Below are 16,439 nucleotides of genomic sequence, written 5' to 3'. Positions count from 1 at the left end.
AAGTGGGGTACTGGAGGGTCCTGCGGCCACCTTGAGGGGATCAGGTGGGGATACCTATGCGGCAGGGTCAATGATTATACAAGACACTTGCCAGCGACAAAAAATTACAAAGTAAAAAAAAAAAAAACTTTTTTTTTTTTTTTGTGTCCCCCAGTCGCAACAGCGCCCCTCAGTGTTACCTGCCTTTTTGGACCTCACAGAGAGAGAGACAGACCCCAAGGCTCATCCCTGATGCACAGAAGTTTTCATCAGCTTGCTCAGTGCTTGTCTTGTTACAGACAGGAAGTCTTTGGCCCTATTTCCTGGGTAAAAGAGGCGGCTCCGCCCCTTAACACGCCTCCCGGCTCCTCCCCCTGGCTCCATGAGGTGTTTGAGTCACCTCAAACATGGCCGCCCCCATGCTGGAGACACGAGGCTACACCAAAATGGCGGCCTCGTGCGATCTACCAGACAATGGCGGCGGCCTGCACAGAATAGCGGCATGTCTGCAGAAGGATCTCGGCCTCACAACCCTTCACCCTCATGGTGGTCAGCGTGGTCGGAGGTACCGGACCCTAGCGGGCCGTATGCGGTCCGCTGCTTAGCTGGAGGAATGATCTGGAATGCAGTATACATGTATAGACATCGCCCTGTGGCTACTGACAGGTAGGATACCTTATACTATCACAGTAAAGTTCTAGTACTGCCACTGACTACAATCATTTACACATCTTTACAATTAGATTGTCAGCTCCCAAACCAAGCCTCCTGGCTTCTTGTACACAAAAATCACACTCAATTAGGGGGATCTGTGACATGTTGTAGGATAGAGGGGAACCCATCCTTACCATTACAGAGAGGGGCCCGCGTTCACCACAAGACCCGTCAGGGGGAAAGGGGGAACATACTACTCACCATACCGGAACCAGGCGGGCGCCAACTCCTGACAGTACCCCTCTCCACCGGGGTGGGAGGGCTGTCGACCAATACGGGCGCCGTGACTCATGGTCTTTGGCGTTTCAGCGAGACGTTTAACTCGCAGGGTCAGTCCCCGTCCAGTGGGACTATGTCGCGGCCGACCCAGCGCGGAGCTATGGCCTGCACGCGCTCGTAGGCTGAACTGGGGTGACCACTGGATCTCAACATCCAGCCCGTCGCCCAGTTCAGCTTTCTTGCTTGAAGATCTCACAGGAACACTGGAGAAAAAAAGCTGTCTTAAAAAATTATTTTCTAAGAAAAAAATCCTGCCAGGACCGAAGATCCCAGCAAGGTATCTAGGTCCTTACTCCTGACTAGACAGAAAAAAACTGATTTGCTGAGGCAGAGAGAGAGAGAGGATATACCCTCTGGGACTGCCCCTAGGGTGTGGCCAGAGCATTTTATTTCCTGTCTAGTCCTACTCCTGTGGAGGCAACATAACCCGAAGGTGCTGTATCACCGAGGACTACGTCTGTCAATGAGCGATAGAGAAAGTATCATTTCAGTCTTTGCAGATGACACCAAGCTTTGCAGTGGAATAACTTCCTTACAGGATGTCTCCAACTTACAAGCTGACCTCAATGCACTGTTTCATTGGGCAACTATGTGGCAAATGAGGTTTAATGTTGATAAATGTGAAGTTATGCACTTGGGGGGATAAGAATATGCATGCATCATACATACTAGGGGGAGTAAAACTGGGGGAATCCATAGCGGAGAGGGATCTGGGTGTTCTGGTAAATCCTAAGCTTAATAACAGCATGCAATGCCAAGCTGCGGTTCCCAAAGCAAGCAAAGTCCTTTCTTGTATTAACAGAGGCATGGACTCCAGAGAGAGAGAGATATCATTTTGCCCTGTACAAATCATTAGCAATACCTCATCTAAAAATATGCAGTTCAGTTTTGGGCACCAGTTCTTAAAAAGGACCTCAGCTATGAGGAAATTTTAGAGGAACTGAATTTATTCTCGCTCTTGAGAAGAGGAGATTAACCAGTTCTGGACCGGAAGGATTTGTCCCCTCAATGACCAGGCTGTTTTTTTGCGATTCGGCACTGCATTAATTTAACGGAAAATTGCACGGTCATGCGACGCTGTACCAGAATAAAATTGATATCCTTTTTTTCCCACAAATAGAGATTTCTTTTGGTGGTATTTGATCACCTCTGCGATTTTTTTTTTTTTTTTTTTGCTCTATAAAACAAAAAAAGAGTGACAATTCTGAAAAAAAAAAAAAACAATATTTTTCACATTCTGCAGATAACATTCCAAAAAAAATTAAAATACCAAATTTTTGTATCCTTTTAGGCCAATTTTATATTCTGCTTCAGATTTTTGCTAAAAAAAAATTAGCAATAAGCGTATTTTGATTGATTTGCGCAAAAGTTATCGCGCCTACAAACTAGGGGAAAGATTTATGTCATTTTTATTTATTTGTTTATTTTTTACTAGTAATTGCGGTGATCTGCGATTTTTATTGGGTCTGCAACATTGCAGTGGACAGATCGGACCCCTAACTGACATTTTTGACACTTTTGGGAGGACCAGTGACATTACTACAATAATCAGTGCTTAAAACATGCACTGTTACTGTAATAATGACATTGGCAGGGAAGGGGATAACCTAGTTGGTGATCAAGGGGTTAAATGTAAGCCTAGGGGAGTGTTTCTAACTGTTGGGGGTGGGGGGGTTGAGCTTTTGAAATGACCATAGAGACCTGTGATTCTATATAGAAGGATCCCAGGTGCTCTGATCATTTCAGAGAAAAGAACAGTCAGCTGGGTTTACAACAGCTGACCATTCTTCTCTCTCAGCGGGGAGCTGCCGATTGAGGGCAGGAGCGTGCCGCCTGCAGCGCACGCTCACCCCCTAGCACCAGGCTTGCATACCCCTATGTCGGTTTGCGCAGGAGGGGCTGCCTGCCGCAGTATAACTTCGGCGGGCGGTCCGTAACTGGTTAAGGGGGGATTTGATCAACATGTATAAATAAATAAGGGGTCCATATAGTGAACTTGGTGTTGAGTTGTTCACTTTAAGGTCAACACAGAGGAAGAGGGGGCACTCTTTACGCCTAGAGGAAAACCGATTTAGTCTCCAAATAGGAAAGGTTTCTTCACTGTAAGAGCTGTGAAAATGTGGAATAGACTCCCTCTATAGGTGGTTCTGGCTAGCTCACTAGATTGCTTTAAAAAAAGCCTGGATTCTTTCCTGGGTGTACTTAATATAAATGGGTACTAATATTTATCGGTAAAGTTGATCCAGGTTATATCCCAACTGCCTGTCGGGAGATCAGGAAGGAATTTTTTTCCCCTGCTGTAGCAAATTGGATCATGCTTTGCTGACTGTTGAGCCCGCCAAATAAAGACTGCCTTGACCATGGGCCCAAAAACACTCTTGATCTCCATGTGTGTTCTGTTCCGCCCACACCTCCATCACAGAGTATTACCAATGTTTTAGTTCAATCTCAATTTCAGTTTTTTTTTTTTTCCACTACCACAGCCATCAGAACCTATTGCTATTGTGGTGGCATTTAAGGGTTTTTAATTTAATAACTTTGTGCTGGTTTAGGTACTATAACACTTGTGTAAATATACATACCTTTTATGTACTGATATTACCTATGCTGCACCCTTATAATTTTTTAATGTGTGAACAAAACACTTTAAGGCAAATATAAATAATTGAATAGTTAATCTTTATGTGTGCTTACTCTAGTGTATGGACCAGGGGTTCTTAACCACTTGGTTGTTGCCTGCTGCCAGGCCATAGCCTCCCTCCTACCGGGCTTCCAGCCAGATGCTGATCCCCTAACCTCAAACAGTGCCTCCAAGGTTCAACAGTGCCCCCCAATCTTTCTTAGTGGACCACAGTGCCCATCAGCCCAAATAGTGCCCCCCACAGTGCTCTCCACCCTCTCACAGTGCCCCCTAATCTTTCACAGTGCCACCCAGCCCTCTGCAGTGCTCCCCAGCCTACTGCAGAGCATCCAGCCCCCCATAGTACCTACAAACGTGTACCACACTGCTCCCCAACGTCCCACACTCCCACAGTGCCCCCCCCCCGTCTCTTACAGAGCCCCTGTAAAGTTCCTAGGCCTCCTGGAGGGACCCCCAGCCCCCTTTAAGAGACCACATCCCCCTTAGTTCTCTTCCAGAAACCCTGTTCCCTACAGAGCCACCTAGAATCCCTATTCCCCCCCTACAGTGACACCCAGCCTCATCCAGAGCCTTCCAGCATTTAAATACATGTTTTGCATTTCCATACTTTCATTGTGTGAGTATAAACTTTTTTTTCTACTGTTGGGGCATGGAAGGTTGTGGACGAATTTACCAGGCCCTGGACCTGCTAAGTTTGAGAACCTCAGGTTTAGACAATCTGTGCTGACTGTTCATATTTAATAAAATGTCATACCCATCCCACAACAGTGACAAGGACATGCATATGTACAGTAATATAAACAGTGGGATAAAAACAACATACACCAACACCATGCTTCTGCAGCTTGAATAAAAAGCAGAACAATCTTCTATACGGGTCAGGAATGTGTTACTTTTTTATGTTTTTAGAAGTTTAGGTGGAAAGGCTGCTGAGTTACAATGCATACACACACATTATAAAAATATATTACACACAACACTTCTCAAAATACATTTTTAGTAGAAATAAATGTATGGATAAAACTTCATGCCCTCAGACCTTTTCCATTGTACAATACTGACATACCTGTATACAGTATTTACCTCTAAGAAAACATTTGCAAAGCCATTGAGTTTACAACTAATTTTAACACGCTCACAGAATTTTCAAGCACACACTGTTATAGATGGAAATATCATTAAATTGTTTGACCTTGTTATTCAGCATATTAAATATTATGTACGTATGCTATTACATGCTTGCTCTGCAGGATTTTCTAGATTGTCAAATGATTAATCTGAAATGAATGCAAACACACACCCAGAATGGTGAGGATGACACAAGGAATTGTTTGATTTAGGCCTTGTGCACACTGCGGCTATCAAACAGCTGTTTTACAGGTGTATGACTTTTTTTTGTTTTTTTCTGCCTCTAAATGCCCCCCTAAGTTAGTCTATGTGTCAGGGGCGTAACTACAGGGGTTGCAGGGGTTGCAATCGCTACCGGGCCCCATGCTCCAGGGGGCCCGGTAGCAAAACAGTGGGTGAACCTCTAGGATCTCAAAGGTCACACTTGCGACCGGGCCCTGGCATTTCACCACTGTGGGGAGGCCCCAAGATTGCAGGAAGGGGGCCCACTGCAGAACTTGTGAAAGGATCCTGATGCTGGACCATAATAAAAGGCCATGCAATGAGAGTAAAGAGCCCCAGGATTAGTGGGAAGAGCCCCGGGCTTGAAGGGAAGGGCCCCGGCCAGGGGTCTGGGGGGCCCTTCATGGTTTCTTGCATCGGGGCCCTGAAGGTTCTAGTTACGCCTCTGCTATGTGTCCATGCACACATAGGCTTTTAGAGGAGTTTAGAGGCAGGGGCATTTAGGGGCAGAAATCTGAATGCACCAAAAACAGGAGAAGAGCTTTTGGGCATAAAAGAACGCCTCTAAATGCATGTACTGTGAAATAAATAAAATAAACAAACACTCCAAGTGCTTGACATGCCTAAACATGTTGGCGGGTAGCCTATTGTATAGTTAGTTAGCACCCAGCTACCCAGGTCAAGGGGAAAGGGTTAATATCTTTATCGCCTTTCCCTGATGTGTTTGTGGGATTTTTCTTGGGTCCAGCCTCCTTCCCGTATCATATAAAGGAGAAATTAATGGGGAACACATGCAGCTAAAGACTCACTGGGACCTGTGGTCCACTCTGAAATGCTGATTTTTCGGAAGAACCCAGGAACATGGACTTCTCTGTTCAAGCATTGCCAAGCAGAACTTTTGCCAAAGAGGATTCACCTGTGCAGGTAACCTGGGACAGCCACAGTTAGGTTTAGTTAAGGGAAAAATGTTATTGCATGTCATACATGTTGTGCCAAGATTTTAGTAAAAGTTGATTAAACTACTCAGAGCCTGGTCTGAAGTTTTTCAAGGAGTGCATGTGAGGCGTATTACTAAAGAATTTGGGTCCATAACCACAATATAGCGTATGTGTAAAATCACTACAACAGAGGTTCATTCAACAAGACACAAAAGAAGAGGTAGTTGCCATGCGTATTCACAAGGAAGAATAGCAACCAGTCATTGTCGTGGTATCTGGTTAGGTGACAGGCTCTCCGTTAGCGACGGGGTTGGAGCATTGACTCCCTCCCTAGCTGTCCATCACCACAGGAGGACTAGCGTTACAGAGGTCGATGGACTGGTCACTAGGTAAGGGAAGGAAAGAGTTAAGCAAGAGCATGCATGAGGTCCATGCTATGTGCTGAGACTGGTTTAGGCGCTCAGAGGTCAAAGGTAAAAGAGTTCATATAGATATAAGCTGAAACAATGGCAGATAAAAGTGTTGATGTACACAGGTGGGGCAAAAACAGTTCGCACAGGGGGGGATTAAGAGTCCATGTGCAAATTTCTGACAGTTCTTAAAAGCAATCCAAGGGTGGTCCACAGCTCAGGGTCAGCTCATTCAAACAGTAAAGTTAACTCTAAATGGATAAAGGAAGAGGGAAGAGCGCCACTGGAGTGCAAGATTATGATTTATTATGACATAAATACTGTACGTAGTAACTTACATTAAAGTAAGGATAAAAGCATCTGTCAGGTACAAGACGGTTCCACGATGGTGAGAGGGCTCCGCACAATCCAGTGTGCCTCAGGTACACAGTGCCAGACCAGCTGGCTGTGTGCGTCCGGGCGATCGGGAAGATCAGAAAGATGCGGCCGTGGAGGGAACCGGAAGGCGTCTGACGTCAGCAGCAGGGAACTGGCAATATGGCTGAGGGAGCTTCAAGACGCATTTTGGAGCCTGCGCGAGGGCCCGGGCATGGCATGCGCACTCCTTCAGTTCAGGAACTGGCCGCATACTCTTGCCACATAAAGACAGGCATTGTCGTGCACCAGGAGAAACCCAGGACCCACTGCACCAGCATAAGGTTTGACAATGCGTCTAACGATTTCACCACAATTCCTAATAGCAGTCAGGTGCCATTGTCTAGCCTGTAGAGGTCTGTGTGCGTACCCCCATGGATATGCCTCCCCAGACCATCACTGACTCTCCACCAAACCGGTCATGCTGAACGATGTTACAGCATAATGTTCTCCACTGCTTCTCCAGAGCCTTTCACATGTGCTCAGGGTGAACCTGCTCTCATCTGTGAAAAGCACAGGGCGCCAGTGGCGGACCTGCCAATTCTGGTGTTCAATGGCAAATGCCAATTAAGCGCTATGGTGCCAGGCATTGAGTACAGGGCCCACTAGAGAACACCGGGCCCTCAGGCCACCTTCATGAAGTCTGTTTCCGATTGTTTGGTAAGACATTCACACCAGTGGCCTGCTGGAGGTCATTTTATAAGGCTCTGGCAGTGCTCATCCAGTTCCTTTGTGCACAAAGAAGCAGATACGGGTCCTGCTGATGGGTTAAGGACGTGCTTCGGCTCTGTCCAGCTCTCCTAGAGTAACTGCCTGTCTCCTGGAATCTCCTCCATGCTCTTGAGACTGTGCTGGAGACACAGCAAACTTGAGGAGTTGGACTGCCTGTGCAACCTCTATAGGGTCCAGGTATCGCCTTATGCTTTCAGTAGTGACACTGACCCTAGCCAAATGCAAATCTAGTGAAAAACAGTCAGGAAATATGAGTAAAAGAAAAAAACTTCTGTGGCCTCCACCTGTAAAATCATTCCTGTTTTGGGGATTGTCTCGTTGTTACCCATCTAGTGCACCTGTTGGTAATTTCACTAACACCAAAGCAGCGCAAACTGATTAACAACCCCCTCAGACAGGGTGGATACATGTTTTCATGTTTTTGCCAAATTCTGACCCTACCATCTGAATGTCGCAGTTGAAATCGAGACTCATCAGACCAGGCAACGTTTTTCCAATCTTCTATTGTCCAATTTTGGTGGGCCTGTGCGAATTGTAGGCTCAGATTCCTGATCTTAGCTGGCAAGTCGTCTTCACCACGTCTAGATGCCTAAATCCACTGAAATGTTGACATCTGATTGGCTGATTAGCAATTTGTGTTATCAAGCAATTGTAAAGGTGTACCTAATAAAGTGGCCAGTATTTACATACACACACAAAGTATATATACATATACTGTATGTGAAATAAACAGACTTACCACTAAAACGCCATTGGTGATGATTTCAGCTGGTGGTTCCTGGCTGTTTGAAAAAATAGCACATGGATGACATTTGTGACTAAACAAAGCAACTTACTTTAATTGCATTGTATTAAAGCTAATATGAGATTCTATTGATTGGGTTTACATACAGCTTAATACACAGTTAGGACACACCTATTTCCCTTGATCCACTAACACATCTCCTCGGCCTCCTGATGCGGGACCTAGGGAAAAATCTTAAACTGATGAGGCACATTCTTACGGCGGATAGATGTTTCATTACCACCTGGAGGAAACAAGACAACCCTTACCCTCTGTGGAGGTAAGATCCATGGAATACCTCAGAGCTAACCTATGTTATAACTTATTTAGGTTTAATGCTGTATGGGACATCTGGGACAATAACCTAAATTTTGAGTACATCATAATCACCCGGAGTCATTTTCTTCTCGCTCTCTCTCTCTGGGGTCTGGTATCCTGTTTTTTTTGCCTTTCTTCTTTGACCTTGACACCATTCCATTTTCTTACTACCTTCCTAGCTATTCTTTACTGGTATCATGTATTACTCTCCTGACTTTTTTGTTCCGCATATTGTTGTGAGGACTGTACAAACTTGTCCGGGGTTACAGGAGTGACTTCAGAGTGGATCGTTCCGACTGATGTTTTCTTTACTTGGGAAGCTGTTATCCTGATAATTCACAATATGTTATATACAGTATCTCACAAAAGTGAGTACATCCCTCACATTTTTGTAAATATTTTATTATATCTTTTCATGTGACAACACTAAGGCTGCATTCACACTTGAGCGTAGCGTTTTTTACCGCGATTTTTTCAGGCGTTTTTCATTGACATCTATCAAAAACGCTGGTAATCAGCCCAAAAAGAAGCTCATGTACTTTTTTCAGCTACAGGCGTTTTGCAAAACGCTCAGATGTGAACAGGGGCCATTTAAATGAATGGGGTTTTACTTGTTGGGCGTTTTGGAAGCGTTTCTTTTGAGTGTTTTTGGAGCTGAAAACGCCCAGGTGTGAATGGAGCCTTAAGAAATTACACTTTGCTACAATGTAAAGTAGTGAGTGTACAGCTTGTATAACAGGGGTGTACTCACAGTTTAAACATTAATGGCTGTGTGTTCAGTTATTTTGAGGGGACAGCAAATTTACACTAAGTGAAAATGTCCAAATTGGGCCCAATTAGCCATTTTCCCTCCCCGGCGTCATGTGACTCGTTAGTGTTACAATGTCTCAGGTGTGAATAAGGAGCAGGTGTGTTAAATTTGGTGTTTTTGCTCTCACTCTCTCATACTGGTCACTGGAAGTTCAACGTAGCACCTCATCCAAAGGACTCTTTGAGGATCTGAAAAAAAAAAGACTTGTTGCTCTACATAAAGATGGCCTAGGCTATAAGAAGATTGCCAAGACCCTGAAACTGAGCTGTAGCACAGTGGCCAACTCCATACAGCAGTTTAACAGACAGGTTCCACTCAGAACAGGCCTCTCCATGGTCGACCAAAGAAGTTGAGTGCATGTGCTCTGCGTCATATCCAGAGATTGTCTTTGGGAAATAGATATATGAGTGCTGCCAGCATTGCTGCGGAGGTTGAAGGGGTGGGGGGTCAGCCTGTCAGTGCTCAGACCATACGCCGCACACTGCAAAAAATTGGTCTGCATGGCTGTTGTCCAAGAAGGAAGCCTCTTCTAAAGATGATGCTCAAGAAAGCCCGCAAACAGTTTGCTGAAGACAAGCAGACTATGGACATGGATTACTGTGGTCTGATGAGATCAAGATAAACTTATTTGGTTCAGAGAGTGTCAAGCGTGTGTGGCGGCAACCAGCTAAGGAGGACAAAGACAAGTGTGTCTTACCTACAGTCAAGCCTGGGTCTGGGGCTGCATGAGTGCTGCCGGCACTGGGGAGCTACAGTTCATTGAGGGAACCATGAATGCCAACATGTTCTGTGACATACAGAAGCAGAACATGATGCCCTCCCTTCGGAGACTGGGCCGCAGGGCAGTATTCCAACATAAAGACCCCAAACACACCTCCAAGATAACCACTGCCTTGCTAAAGAAGCTGAAGGTAAAGGGGATGCACTTGCCAAGCATGTCTTCAGACCTAAACCCTATTGAGCATCTGTGGGGCATCCTCAAATGGAAGGTGGAGGAGCACAAGGTCTCTAATATCCACCAGCTCTGTGATGTTGTCATGGAGGAGTGGAAGAGGACTCCAGTGGCAACCTGTGAAGCTCTGTTGAACTCCATGCCCAAGAGGGTTAAGGCAGTGCTGGAAAGTAATGGTGGCCACACAAAATATCTACACTTTGGGCCCAATTTGGACATTTTGACTTAGGGGTGTACTTACTTTTGTTGCCAGCGGTTTAGACATTAATGGCTGTGTGTTGAGTTATTTTGAGAGGACAGCAAATTTACACTGTTATACAAGCTGTACACTCTTCTTTACATTGTAGCAAAGTCTAATTTCTTCAGTGTTTTCCGCACGAAAAAGATATAATAAATGGATTTTTGTAAAATCTTACCTTAAAATCCTTTTCTCTTAGCTCATTGACAGACGTAGTCCTCGGTGATACAGCACCTTCGGGTTATGTTGCCTCCACAGGAGTAGGACTAGACAGGAAATAAAATGCTCTGGCCACACCCTAGGGGCAGTCCCAGAGGGTATATCCTCTCTCTCTCTGCCTCAGCAAATCAGTTATGTCATAAAAGCAGTCTTTAGAGAATTTAACCCAACCCAACTCAAAAAAAAAAAAACAGAGGGGCGGGTACTACGTCTGTCAATGAGCTAAGAGAAAAGGATTTTACGGTAAGATTTTACAAAAATCCATTTTTCTCTATCGCTCATTGACAGACGTAGTCCTCGGTGATACAGCACCTTCGGGAAGTCCCAGAGCAGTATCACAAATGAGGGGTGGGAAAATGGAAATCAAATCCAAATCTAGAAGGCCCAACCGGTGCCAACTAGAAGTTTACAATGCTCATCCTTAATGATGAGACTCAACAAAAAAATTTTCAAACAGAAAAAAAACCCTCGAGGTAGACCACCGGTCTCCTCAAATTGCGGCCTGCAAAACCTTGCGGCCAAATGAGGCATCCGCCGATGCCATCACATCAATTTTATAAAATTTTGTAAAGGTATGTACCGACGACCAGGTGGCCGCTTTACATACCTGGACCACTGACGCCTGATGGCGAAAGGCCCAGGAAGTACTGAGCGCTCGAGTGAAGTGCGCCCTAACAGGGAACGGAGGATTCCGACCCTTAATAGAATAAGCCTGTACCACCGTCTGACTGATCCATGTAGATATGGTCGCGGCAGACACAGGCAGCCCCCTTCAAGGGCTATCCGTGATCACAAAAAGTGAGTCCGTCTTACGAAAACCACTTTAGGAAGGATGGATTCGGAAGAAGAACCACCTTATCCCTATGAACCACCAGATCTGGGGAACGACAGGATAATGCGGCCAGTTCTGACACCCTGCGTAGAGAAGTAATGGCCACCAAGAAGGCCACCTTCTGGGAATGTAAGCAAGGGAATCTCCCTAATATCTTCAAAGAGAAGTTTTTGAAGAACCGACCACACTAAATTAAGATACCAGGCGGTAAGGGTGCGCGCACTGGCGGAGCCAGATGTCGCACCCCCTGGATGAAATTCCGCACCAAGGAATGATTAGCCAAAGGTTTCTTGAAAGAAGATTGCTAACGCCGAAAACCTGACCCTTGATCGTGCTCAAGGATAGTTTCTGCTCAACCCCTTGTTGCAGACAGACCAAAATTCGGGTCACCGAATAGGTCTGTGGGGGAAATCCAATAGATTCACACCATGCAATATAAGACTTCCATGTGCTGGAAGTCGCTTTCCTTGCTTTAACTGGAGGTAGGAATAACTGAAGCTGACACTCCCTTGTCCTTCAGTACCTGGGTCTCAATGGCCAGGCCATTAAGCCAGCGACTGTAAAGCAAGATGGAAGATCGGTCCCTGAGACCGCAAATCCTCCCTGAGAGGAAGTCTCCAAGGAGCGTCCGCGACTAGCCTCGCCAAGTCGGCGTACCAGGCTTGACAAGGTCAATCCAGAATTTCCAGAATAACTGGAATTCCCTCCACCTCTATCCTGCGAAGAAGTTCCCGCAGCAACTTGAGAGGATGGAAGGCATGCCGTAGCTGATACTGCCCCCACGGGGCGATCAGCGTTTCTGCTGCGTCCGCTAGAGGATCGTGGCGCGAGCTACAAACCTCCACACCTTCCTGTTAGGCCAAGGTGCCAACAGATCCACATCCGGGATGTCCCAATGAAGGGACAGCTAGGGAAAAAAACCTCTGGATGAAGAGGCCATATGCGATTGGATCCGAATCGGGCTGCTCTAGAGCTGCTCGATCCAGTAAATCAGAGAAAATCTGATCGCTCTCAGTTCCGATACCCTTATTGGTAATCTGGATACTATCGGAAGAAATGACTTCCCCTGGTTGAGCATCGGAGACTTCCTGGTCCGCTCGCTCAACCGGATCCGATTGTCCAGGGAATCGGAATTCTGATTCCATTAAAAAAGAATCTCCTTCAGGAGAATTCGGGTATGAGACTGGGTATACGGTACTGCCTCTAAGAAGGCCACCATCAGTCCCAGCCAATTGACGGACAGCAACATCCGAATCGTTGACTGAACCTTCTGGAGTTTCCCAGCAAGGAGAAACTCTCTTGCCCAGGATGTATCCAACCTTAGGCCCAGATAGTTCAGTCTCCTGGTGGGAACCAGGGATGATCTTTGGGAAAGTGAAAAAAACGCTGATGTCCTGCGATGATGGGGATATAAAGATAGGCATCCTATATGTCTATGGACGCCAGGAAATCTCTTTTATGCAGGGAGGCCACCACTGTACGGATGGACTCCATTTCTTCCCAAGTCCAGATTTGGACGCACCTTGCCCTCTTTCCTGGGCATTGTGAATAGGTTCGAATAGAACCCCTGAAACCGTTCAATGTTAGAAGGGCAGAATCGCACCGGTGGAAGTGATCGAAACTCGATCCTGTGTCCTCCAGAAACCGGTGAAGACATCCCCCCCCACCCCAGAGATGGGTAGGGGCGCATCAGGCTATATTCTTCAGGCTTGGCTGAGCCGGACTCTTTGTTTACCCGACCAGCGCCCTTTGAAACCCCTCTAAAGGGGCTTTGGAGGGTTTCGCCTTATCGCCCGCCCTCGCGGAACGAACAACTCTATATGAGCAGAAAAGGAAGGTCCTCGTTAGTTACGGGGTCTTTTTATCCTAACAGTCTGTGGCAAGACAGCAGGTGGTACCGTCTATCCTATAAAGAGGAATTCCTCAAACGGATAGCACCTAGCCATGCGTTTGGAAATAACAGGGGTTCGTTTCAAAACGACCCCATTTGGGTAAAGGAAAATCCTTCGCCCTTTTGGTAGGCTAACAAGTACCAAAAAGGAATCTCAGTCTCAGCTACCTCTGCCGGTGTAACCTCAAGACTAAAGGTTTCCCGGACGGACACAACTAGTGCATCCACCACTCTTGTGCTATGGCGGAGGCAGAAACGTGCTCCTCACTGCTGAGGAGATATTACCTGAGACAACAGCCCCCTAAGAGGGACCTGCAACTGCATTGACCAGTTCCGAATCCGTATCTGAAGTATCTGATAAACAATAGGGGTAGGCGGGGGTCACTACTTGACCCCCGTCCCTGACAGGCCACCTCCACCCGGGATACCAAAGACTCCAAAATTGCCGATAATGCATTAAAAACAAGTGGGGTACTGGAGGGTCCTGCGGCCACCTTGAGGGGATCAGGTGGGGATACCTATGCGGCAGGGTCAATGATTATACAAGACACTTGCCAGCGACAAAAAATGACAAAGTTAAAAAAAAAAAAAAAAACTTTTTTTTTTTTTTTTTGTGTCCCCCAGTCGCAACAGCGCCCCTCAGTGTTACCTGCCTTTTTGGACCCCACAGAGAGAGAGACAGACCCCAAGGCTCATCCCTGATGCACAGAAGTTATCAGCTTGCTCAGTGCTTGTCTTGTTACAGACAGGAAGTCTTTGGCCCTATTTCCTGGGTAAAAGAGGCGGCTCCGCCCCTTAACAAGCCTGCCGGCTCCTCCCCCTGGCTCCATGAGGTGTTTGAGTCACCTCAAACATGGCCGTCCCCATGCTGGAGACACGAGGCTACACCAAAATGGCGGCCTCGTGCGATCTACCAGACAATGGCGGCGGCCTGCACAGAATAGCGGCATGTCTGCAGAAGGATCTCGGCCTCACAACCCTTCACCCTCATGGTGGTCAGCGTGGTCGGAGGTACCGGACCCTAGCGGGCCGTATGCGGTCCGCTGCTTAGCTGGAGGAATGATCTGGAATGCAGTATACATGTATAGACATCGCCCTGTGGCTACTGACAGGTAGGATACCTTATACTATCACAGTAAAGTTCTAGTACTGCCACTGACTACAATCATTTACACATCTTTACAATTAGATTGTCAGCTCCCAAACCAAGCCTCCTGGCTTCTTGTACACAAAAATCACACTCAATTAGGGGGATCTGTGACATGTTGTAGGATAGAGGGGAACCCATCCTTACCATTACAGAGAGGGGCCCGCGTTCACCACAAGACCCGTCAGGGGGAAAGGGGGAACATACTACTCACCATACCGGAACCAGGCGGGCGCCAACTCCTGACAGTACCCCTCTCCACCGAGGTAGGAGGGCTGTCGACCAATACGGGCGCCGTGACTCATGGTCTTTGGCGTTTCAGCGAGACGTTTAACTCGCAGGGTCAGTCCCCGTCCAGTGGGACTATGTCGCGGCCGACTCAGCGCAGAGCTATGGCCTGCACGCGCTCGTAGGCTGAACTGGGGTGACCACTGGATCTCAACATCCAGCCCGTCGCCCAGTTCAGCTTTCTTGCTTGAAGATCTCACAGGAACACTGGAGAAAAAAAGCTGTCTTAAAAAATTATTTTCTAAGAAAAAAATCCTGCCAGGACCGAAGATCCCAGCAAGGTATCTAGGTCCTTACTCCTGACTAGACAGAAAAAAACTGATTTGCTGAGGCAGAGAGAGAGAGGATATACCCTCTGGGACTGCCCCTAGGGTGTGGCCAGAGCATTTTATTTCCTGTCTAGTCCTACTCCTGTGGAGGCAACATAACCCGAAGGTGCTGTATCACCGAGGACTACGTCTGTCAATGAGCGATAGAGAAAAAATAATTACAAAAATCTGAGGGGTTTACTCACTTTTGTGAGATACTGTATATATTCCTAGGTATGGAATGTTTTCTCTTTTGGCTCTTTTTCCATATTTTCCTTTGTAAAACCTGAAAATTCTTTCCTAAATAAACAGTTATTTAATACACAGCCAATATTTCAAAGAAAACTGTTGGGCATTTACCTCTCCTCAAGGTGGAACTCGACCTCCAATCTTCCCTTGTCCTATGTAAGCAAACAATGTGTCAGTAGTGAACCTTGTCATGTATATAAACATGTGTGTGTATTATATATATCTCCGATAGGTTCATTGCAACAAAGCTGTTTTTACAGATTACTGCTATTGTACCGGTTTATAATTTTTAGATCCCCCAAATGAGTGGTAAAAAGCTGCACAGTAGACCTGACATTCAAAATAGAAAATGTACTATTGGATGAAAGATAATACAACTAATATTGTAGTGTGTTGTATTGAGTGTAGATACATTCAAAAACATTTTAGTTGTGTTTCTTAACCTGGTCATAGATGGAGTGATTTTCTTTCCTGCAACCACGGGAGAACCCATTCATTTTTGCTAGCGGCTATAACATTAATTGATCAACTTGGGTACGTTCAGCCTGCCCATAAATGGTTCAAATCTCTCCAACTGTTCATGGTCGGCTTTAGTGAACACAATGTACAGGGATATTGAAAATGGTAGTGACAAACACACACACTCAGGTTAAACTGAATGGACCAGTGTCTTTATTCAACCTTACGAGCTATGTACTGTAACTACCTCTACTGTACAACCCTAATGAACCTCTTCCACACTTGATGTGGAATGTTGTAAGCCTCTGAAACCCCTAGTGAGACTTCCCAGAATTGTATAATATTACCCCACTAGTTTTTTTATTACAGTAAGTCCCTTAATAAATGAACGAGTTCCGTTCCGGGCGCTCGTTTGTAAGTCCAACTTGCTCGTAAGTCCAACAATGATCAGTGCTTGCAGACAAAGGCAAGGCTGCAAGCGCTGAT

General features: G+C 46.1%; 1 protein-coding gene across 1 annotated transcript in view; it reads right to left on the bottom strand.

Annotated features, from left to right (window-relative positions):
• LOC309543186 (cytosolic phospholipase A2 zeta-like) overlaps positions 1 to 16,439 on the bottom strand; it is a 166,771-nt gene that overhangs the window by 105,516 nt on the left and 44,816 nt on the right. Inside the window, exons 5-6 of the mRNA XM_082242594.1 lie at positions 15,606 to 15,646; positions 8,197 to 8,239 (exon numbers count right to left, since the gene is read on the bottom strand). Coding sequence (XP_082098720.1) covers positions 8,197 to 8,239; positions 15,606 to 15,646 — 84 coding nt within the window. The remainder of the gene's footprint in view (positions 1 to 8,196; positions 8,240 to 15,605; positions 15,647 to 16,439) is intronic.

This window comes from Pelophylax lessonae (genome assembly GCF_965119305.1).
Source record: "Pelophylax lessonae genome assembly, chromosome: 13".
In the NCBI taxonomy this organism is placed as follows: Eukaryota; Metazoa; Chordata; class Amphibia; order Anura; family Ranidae; genus Pelophylax; species Pelophylax lessonae.
The sequence above is the reverse complement of the archived record's forward strand: the minus strand, read 5'-3'. Positions and strand labels throughout refer to the sequence as shown.